We start from the raw sequence: 8,921 nt of genomic DNA, 5'->3' as shown, positions 1-8,921 counted from the left end.
ATGTAACCACATCTATGGGGCTCCTGCCTCCTTTCTGTTATGCTATCTTTCAGACAGACATAAACAGTCGTCATAGTTCGGGTGAGCACTGATAAATTCAACCTTCCTTGGCAGTTAGATATATAGTATATGAAATAAAGTAACCTAATCCTGGGACCAGCAGTTAGCGGAATGGCTATGTCGCTGGACTCCCACGTAGTGGACCGTAGTTCAAGTCCCGGACCCGGTGGCTTAAACTCATGCCAGGCATGTTTGGGTGTGTGCCCAAGATCCTGAGAGGAGAATGGAGGAGAAGGGATTGCGGTGTGGCCATCCCCCCTGAGGGGGGGTGATTTCTCGCTTTCTGTCTCTCTGTCTGTCTGGCAAGCGCACGCGCCCTATAGCAAAAAACCTCTCCAAAAAAAAAAAAAAAGTAACCTAATCCTATTAAGATTATGAGTATCACCTTAAAAGGGGCAGAAAGCAAAAGGATTTCCAATTTCAAACTAGATATCTGACATGGATTTAAAGAACAAGGTGAAAAGGTAGGTGAGCAGTGGGTTAGGTTCATTCAGTAATAATACCCAGGGCTTAAAATGATCAAGCACCCATCAGAGGTAAGTAGAGCAAGAATCAGAATAAGAAATGGCAGCATAACTGTTTGAGAACTGTCTTCAGTAATACAAGTAAGACTGTGAAGAGATGGTGTGTTCCTTACTAGAGCTGCATGTACACTCAGGTACAGAAACCCAGTGCTAATTTTCAGACTTACCGGTATCTAGTCACAGGTTAATGTGGCAGAGCTTTCTAAGATCCAGCACTTTTACTTCTAGGTCCTTGTTGTTAAGAGATTGCTATCAGGAGATGGAGGATGCATCTAGCCATCTATCCTACCCCTACCCCAGTTGGCCTGGTTCCAGGTAGAAAAATATACTATTAATAGATCATGCTCAAAATACAGTCCTTAATATGAGTAGAGAGACCAGCAGATGGCATGATGGACTGGACTCCCATGTAGTCGACTGTGGTTCAGATCCCGGATCCAGTGGCTTAAAACTCATGTCAGGTGTGTGTGCATGAATGTCCAAGATCCTGAGAGGAGAATGGAAGAGAAGGGACTGTGGCATGGCCATCTTCCCTGGGGGGTGATTTCTTGCTTTCTCTATGTCTCTCTGGCAAGTGCACATGGCCTATAGCAAAATCTCTCTCTTAAAAAAAAAAAAAAAAAAAAAACAAAAACCCAAAACCCAAAACAAGAGAGAGAGAGAGAGAAGAGAAAGCGATAGTAACTGTTCTCAGGAAGCACTTACCTACACTTAAAAATTTCACTTCTATATCTAGGAATCTAAAAAATAAGTCATCTAGAAACAATGGTATTTACGTAGTCATTCATTTCTTTGAGTATGTGCTTCAGTTCAGAATTATAACCTCCAAACTATAGCATTAATAAGTTAGCCAATTCTACATTATATATGAGTATAAAGACATTTTTGTTACAGGACAAAGTGTATAATTTCAGTATTTCAGATTAAAAAAAAATTGTGAAACCATGAAAGAGACAAAGTATCTGGATGTCACAGGTGATCTGACGTAATGCAAATATCAACATAAAAAGTTTAGACTAATATTTTAAATAATGAAACCAGGACATAACTATGTATTTTATAGCAAACTTTGGAAAGCTTTTTGTCTCTAATTGAAGGCAAGGATCAAAATTTTGAGTAGATATTTCCAGGAAAAGTTATGTCTAATGTCCTGGAGCCTCATTAAACATGCCAATTTGAAAAATTGAATTTGGCTGATCATACAAATAAAGTTTATATATTTTTATGGGTGAATTTCAAACATCAATATAACATTTCTATACTATTTAGTGCAAAATAAATCATAACAATTCCACAGACCATATGCAAGTTTATTTAAATAATTTAACACTGCAGAGTGAGATGATTTAAAGTATAAAAATATATGGCTTAGCAACCAAATAGACACATCACACGAAAACAATTACACATCTACCATCAGGCCTTTGGAAGATTAAGGCAACATAAATATCTCAAGTCATTTTATGAGAATGCTTTACTCATGTAACAGATGTTATTAAAACATCTCAAAATAGGCAGAGCCCACACTTTTTTCAGTATGAAGTCTTTCCTTCCAGTTCTGTTGTCCATATATTACTGATTCTTCTTAAATACTGTACAACAAAATTAGTCTAGATTGACAAATGGACTATCAAAACCACTATCTTGCTGGCTAGAGAGAGGAGCGATTAACTTTCTTGAAGGCTGTAGACACACTGAAGATGGTCCTGTACTGCTCGTTTTTTTGAAATCTGACTTCAATATATCACCCTTCAGATGAGATGGGTATCCAAGAGTCACACTGGTCTTCCCTGGCTGGGAATACGTGGTTTCTTCTGGCAGGTCTGGAGCATGATCACTCTGACATGTCATCGGTGGACAAATCCTATTCTTTTTCTCTGTATCTGAAAGACAATCGGTTGCTGAGAACTGTTTGAAATGAACAGATTCACCTAGGAAATCCAGAGTTCCTTGTGCCTTACTATGTAAGAATGACGTTTCTTGACTGCTACATGGTAAAGTTGCACTGTTGGAATGCCAGCTTAAGGAATCACTTAGGTCCCCTCCATCCTTCACTGGAGCTTCCTGAACACCCAAACCTTGATTTTTCTCAGAGGCAGCATTTTTACTTTCCATTACTGGGTTACATTTATATACTTTTAAACCAGGTCTTTCATTAGGACTTCGAGAGGCTGTATGTGTGGATCCTGATTCAGAAAGACTAGGGGTATTTCTAGGTGAGGGTTTCTTTCCAAAGTTTCCAAGAAAGGGGTATTCGACTGAATGCGGAAGTGACTCAGAACCAGCATCACTGAGTAGGTCTTTCTTCCCGTGCAAGCCAAAGCCTCCTTCACCTTCCCAAGGAACAAACTCAGGAGAAATATTCCTTGGCAAAATGTCTTGGTGTTTGCAGCTGGTGTCCCCAAACTGAAAGTCCAAATGCGACCCTTTGGAACACACGTGCTTTGCGTCCCCGTGCTCTGAGTCCTCTAACCGCCTTTGTAAGTTACAGGCAGCTCTTCTCTTAGGAACTTGTTCGCATGTACCTCTGGGGATAGTTTTTACACTGTTTGATTTGCTTTCAATGCAACGTGGTATGTTCTCATTCACATCACTTCTTTTTGACTTTTCACCTCCAGTCAGCATCTCTGAAGTCAGGGGCAGTGCTACAACGTGCAAAGGAACACAAAATTAGGGGAAAATGAACATTTAAAGAGAAGAAGAAAAAGGTTTTTAATGTATTTTCAAAGTGTATGTATATACTTTAATAATTCTCAAAGAAAATACGTCAATGCTGAACATTTAAAAATATGCTTTTATAGACATCCATAGATAAAGCACAGTAATTTTGTTACAGAAATCTGATATGTTATTATTGCTGTCCACCTGATCTCATTTTCTGCAATTGGTATTACAGCATTTTGAGAGTCAGTTGCAGTGTTTTCAATCCTGATTTTGATGTTGAGTTTCTGTTGAAGATAATTTACTGGAAAACCCTACCTATTCAATATCTACACACACACACACACACACACACACACACACACACACACAACCTGTAAAAGTATCTTGTTTAATTGGCTACGGCATTAAATCTGATTGGAGTCAAGAAGCCACATTGCACAGAACTAGAGGTATCATATCTTAGAATAGCACACCTTGGTCCCTGGAGTCCATGAAAAGGATTTGCTTCCACTGGGAACATTATGTGCACACTAGTACACAAATCTAGAAAATTATTTTCTTGTCACCCTTCTATACCAAAAGTTCCTATGACCATTCCAGTTTTTTTTTTTTAGGTTTTTAGGTTTTTGCTATAGGGCACGTGCCCTCGCCAGAAAGACAGAGAGAGACAGAGAGACAGAAAGCGAGAAATCACCCCCCAGGGGGGATGGCCATGCTGCAATCCCTTCTCCCCCATTCTCCTCTCAGGATCTTGGGCACACATGCACACGCACCCAGCGTGAGTTTAAGCCACCGGGTCCAAGATTTGAACTGCAGTCCACTACGTGGGAGTCCAGCGACATAGCCATTATGCCAACTGCTGGTCCCTTGTTTTTTCTTTTTTGAGAGAGATTTTTTGATAGGGGCAATGCACTTGACAGAGAGACAGAGAGACAGAAAGCAAGAAATTACTCCCCAAGGGGAATGGTTATGCAACAATCCCTTCTCCTCCATTCTCCTTTTGGGATTTCGGGAGCACACATGCCTGGCAAGAGTTTCAAGCCGCCAGTCCAGGACTTGAAGGGCAGTTGACCACATGGGAGTCCAGCACTTTAACCACTACACCACCACCTGCTAGCCCCACCATTCCAAAATTTATACAAATAATTTCTGTGTTTCTATACAAGAAATGTTTACCAATAGCAGACTCATGGAGTTCTGAACAATCCCCGCTTCAAGTTTCCCAAAAGTTCAATAATCCCATTTTCCAACAGAGTTAAAGTTCATGGAAAAACATGTAACATGAAAAAATTATGCATGAATTACAAAACTTTTTACACTGGAGCCAGCAGATGGCATGGTAGTTAAGGCACCAGACTCCCATATGGCTGACCACAGTTCGAGTTCCAGATCTGGTGGCTTGAAAAATCTCACTGGACATTGGGTACGTGCCCAAAACTCCCAACAGGAGGAGAATGGAGAGGAAGAGATTGCGGCATGGTCATCCTTCCTGGGAGGTGATTTCTCACTTTCCTTCTCACTGTCTCTCTCTGGCAAGTGCTTGCACCCTATGGCAAAAGCATTAGAAAAAAAAATTTTGACCAAATATACTCATTTTTTTGCAGTCCCCTGGTATGTTAAAAAAATCCCCCAGTGTAATTGGGAATTTACCAATTTTTTGTGTGTGTATTTCTATCAGCTCTGGCTTTATATACTCTAAAGCTATGTTATGCATAGAAAGAAGCAATATATACCTTCTTAGGAGATATAAACTATAGTCACTATACATTATCACCTTTTTGTCTTTTTCTTTTTTTTTGGCAGAGGTTTGCCTCAGGGTATGTACACTTGCCAGAGAGAGACAGAGACAGTGAGAAGGAAAGTGAGAAATCACCCCCTAGGGGGGATGGCCACGCCACAATCCCTTCCCCTCCATTATCTTCCCAGGATCTTAGGCACGCACACACATGTGCCTGGCATGATTATTTAAGCCACTGGGTCTGGGACTTGAAGTCAACTGTGTGGGAATCTAGTGACATAACTGTTATGCCAGCTGCTGGACTCGCACCTTTTTCTTTTTTAACGCAAACTCTAATTTATCTGATATTGTAGTTATTTCTACAATTTACCTAATATAAACACTGCATTTGCTTGGTATTTTACTCTCCATTCCATCATTTTGAATTGTAGATGTACTTCTAAAAATAACAAATGTCCACATATTTTAAAACTTGAGGGAACAGCAGATGCCATAATGGCTATGTCGCCGGAATCCCATGTAGTCAACTGTAGTTTAAGTCCTGGACCTGTGGCTTAAACTCACGCTGGGCGCGTGTGCGTGCATGCCCAAGATCCCAAGAGGAGAATGGAAGAGAAGGGACTGCGGTGTGGCCATCCCCTCTGGGGGGTGATTTCTTGCTTTCTGTCTCTCTGTCTCTCTCTGTCTTTCTGGTGAGCACATGTGCCCTGTAGCAAAAACCTCTCCAAAAAAAGAAAAAAAGAAAAAATCTCATCTAGGTTTTTTCACTACCTATTTGAAGGTCAAATACTCTATTTTTATTTCTTTGTTGGTTATCCTAAAATTTTTAACACATATATTTAAACCTGTATTTTTTCTAGCAATGGCTATGATCAGTTTCTATATCCTCTCCTTGAAAACAGGCACAATCTAAGTATATCTTTAGTTTCCTCTACCATATCCTCTTATAGCTAACAATATCATACCTTTTAACATTCTCAGGGTCTATCATTTGTTCTATTAATTCTATTCCCTTAGAAATAAGTTCTATTTTGTTTTGTTTTGTTGTTAGTTTGTTTGGTTTTCCATGGTGACGGCTTTCTTATGTATATGGTGATTTTTGGTTAAATGCTTATCTACGAATGCCCTGAATATAATATGTGTTTGTGCTGTTTGCTTAAAGGCTTTAGGGGGAGAATGAGCTGCGCGGTAGGAAGATCTAATAGCTGGTACTCTGTGCCTGTGGGCTCCCAGTTCCTTCCTAGGGTGGCTAGCACCTAGGGCACTGCCCAGTACCCAGGCTCTTTGTTTTCTATTGCTGTTGCCCAGTCCAATATAGTGGAGTTGTAGAGAGGGAGAAGAAATACAGGATGGCCCCACGAGGCTGCTGTTGCTCTAGAATGTCGACCAGTTACTCTATAGGTATCTCTAGGCCTACTACCCTTTCTGAACAGTGGAACCTTCACACGTGGAACAATCTGGATATTGTGGCTGTCATCTTCTGCCGGTTTTGAAATGAGGCTTCCATTTTCAATCCTATATTGTCTTCTTTCTTTCAGGGATTTCCTATAGTTTCTGGTCTATCCATTGCAACCTTTTAAACCCCAGTTATAATTTCTTCTTTTTTAAATCCTTTCCTTTTTGTTGAAATCTTCTCTATCATTTCTAGGGTTGGAAGCAGCAATGGGAATGGGATGGGCATTTCCAGTCTGCCTTCTTGAACTGGAAACTCAACACTCTTCTTCATACATTACCAGTTAAGAAAAGCATACAGAACTTTCTAAATTAACTCCCACTCCTGACATTCCCTACTCATTTTCATATTAAAATATTAAATATTCAAAAGAAGAGAGAGAAAAACCATTCAAGTGACTCATTTTGACATACCTGACCATGTAGATTTGTTCCGGGATCTTTCAGAAATAGGAGTTTCCAGCAATTTTGCCATTGTAGCAAGTTTGCTAGCAGCATTCATAATCTTTTTCTCAGCCCTGTGGGGAATTCCAGAATATTAACTTAATACAGTTTAAAGGAAAAAATGAGTTTCCTTAGCCCCAGGAGTTCTGTTTTCCCATTAGCTCTGCCAACATGTAGGGTAGCACAGCCATGAGCCTCTCAACCCCCAAGCGGCTGATCATGTAGAAATAGTTAACTTTGTGGTTAAGGAGAATGCTTAGAAAATGACAGCATGCTGTCCTGGTATTCTCAGGACACAATGTTTGCTTAGAATCAACTTACCCTCCTTCTTTCACATCATCCTGCAAAATCTGTTGGAGGCAAATCAAATAGTATTTGCGCATCTTTCGGGCAGTTTCTTGACGTTCTCGTAATACTTCTGCTTTTACCATTTCTGCAGCTCTTTCCTTACTTTCCTGAATATAACGAAGCATGTCACCTACAGGGAGTAAGAAATCCCCATCGAACACGTTTATTAGCACTTTTTCAGGAACCTAACAGTAGGATTTCATACCAATTTTCTGGGAGATAAAATAGTTGGAGGTATAGCTTAAACTGTATATGTTCCACATTCGCTAAAATGGAATATTTCAGAGTACCCTTTTGGTAACTCAAAAGAGAAGTAATCTATAAGCCCTTCTGGAATGATGATAGTTACATATGGTAAGGAAATGTGGCATATTCTCCAGAGAAATTCTGTCATATTCTAAAACACTTAGGAAAGAAAATACCACAAATATGAGGCACAGAAACTTTCACATTTCAAATGTACATTATATCCAGTTAAGAGAAAAAGATACAGGAAGGGTGATGCAGAAAGGAAGAGAAAAGCAGACAGCAAAAGACAAGTACAGAAGGAGTCAATATAAACTAAAGTGAGTCATATTCTTCTCTTTGGTTCTAAAAATAAATTATTTATTCAATTCTTTCACCAGTGTTACCGAGTATTACTCTTACTGAGTATTTAACTAAATATAGTATTACAATCCATGAGAAAGTACAAAATGCTACTGCATACATGGAGATGAGACAATTGCCATCTGAAATTTACATATGAACATAGTTCATAGCTCTCAAGTTCTCTCTCCTTTTTATAATTTATTTCTTCCATAAGCAAGTAGAACAGAGGGAAAAGAGAGAGAGAGAGAAAGACAGTACCCTCAAAAGGGTCAATGCCAGAACAGGCCTTCTGCAAGAGACAGCTCCATGGCTCCTGCGATCTAGCCATTTTGAGGGAAACTGAGAAATGAAGAGGTCCCACTGATAATTCAGTACACAAAACTCGCGTGATTGAACTTCCAAGTTTGGGAAGAAACTGACCATCCACCAGACGACTAGAAATCGCTGCAGGACCACAAGAAATATGGGGAAGCAGGAAAATACCTCTCCTCCAAGGGAAAAGGATAACTCCTCTTCATCCACACACAGTTCAATGGAAATGTCTGATAAAGAATTCAGAACATTGGGAACCAGCAGTTAGCGTAATGGCTATGTTGCTGGACTCCCACGTAGTCGACTGCGGTTCGTGTCCTGGACCCGGTGGCTTAAAACTCACAGCGGGCACGTGTGCGTGCATGCCCAAGATCCCGAGAGGAGAATGGAGAAGAAGAGATTGCGGCGTGACCATCCCCTCTAGGGGGTGATTTCTCGCTTTCTGTCTCTATGTCTCTCTCTGTCTGGCGAGCGCACATGCCCTATAGCGTAAAACCTCTCCAAAAAAAAGGGAAGATTTCAGAACATTCATAATGGCAAAGCTAACAGAGATGGAAGAGAAGAGAGACAAGGAACTGCTGAAGAGGAAGGAGAACGGAGTTGAAGAGTTCCAGGAGGTGAGGAAATTCATGCAAGATCTAAAAGAGGAATTTCACACTTTACAAAAGAATCAGATGGAACTGTTAGAGATGAAGGCTATAATACAAGAAGTCAAAATTTCCCTTGAAAGTATTAAAAGCAGACTAGATCATACAGAAAATAGAATCTCAGATGTAGAAGAGAAAATG

The 8,921-nt window shown here is 40.1% G+C and overlaps 1 protein-coding gene across 1 annotated transcript in view; it reads right to left on the bottom strand.

The window, feature by feature from the left end:
• Positions 1–1,888: 1,888 nt before the first annotated feature.
• Positions 1,889–8,921, bottom strand: part of CEP152 (centrosomal protein 152) — a 95,260-nt gene continuing 88,227 nt past the window's right edge. Inside the window, exons 25-27 of the mRNA XM_014584253.1 lie at positions 7,204–7,360; positions 6,853–6,956; positions 1,889–3,229 (exon numbers count right to left, since the gene is read on the bottom strand). Coding sequence (XP_014439739.1) covers positions 2,190–3,229; positions 6,853–6,956; positions 7,204–7,360 — 1,301 coding nt within the window. The 3' untranslated portion in view covers positions 1,889–2,189. The remainder of the gene's footprint in view (positions 3,230–6,852; positions 6,957–7,203; positions 7,361–8,921) is intronic.

Source organism: Tupaia chinensis, unplaced genomic scaffold, assembly GCF_000334495.1.
Source record: "Tupaia chinensis unplaced genomic scaffold, TupChi_1.0 Scaffold146140_1, whole genome shotgun sequence".
Lineage (NCBI taxonomy): Eukaryota > Metazoa > Chordata > Mammalia > Scandentia > Tupaiidae > Tupaia > Tupaia belangeri.
Note: the sequence above shows the minus strand (reverse complement) of the source record. Positions and strands in the feature narration are given on the sequence as shown.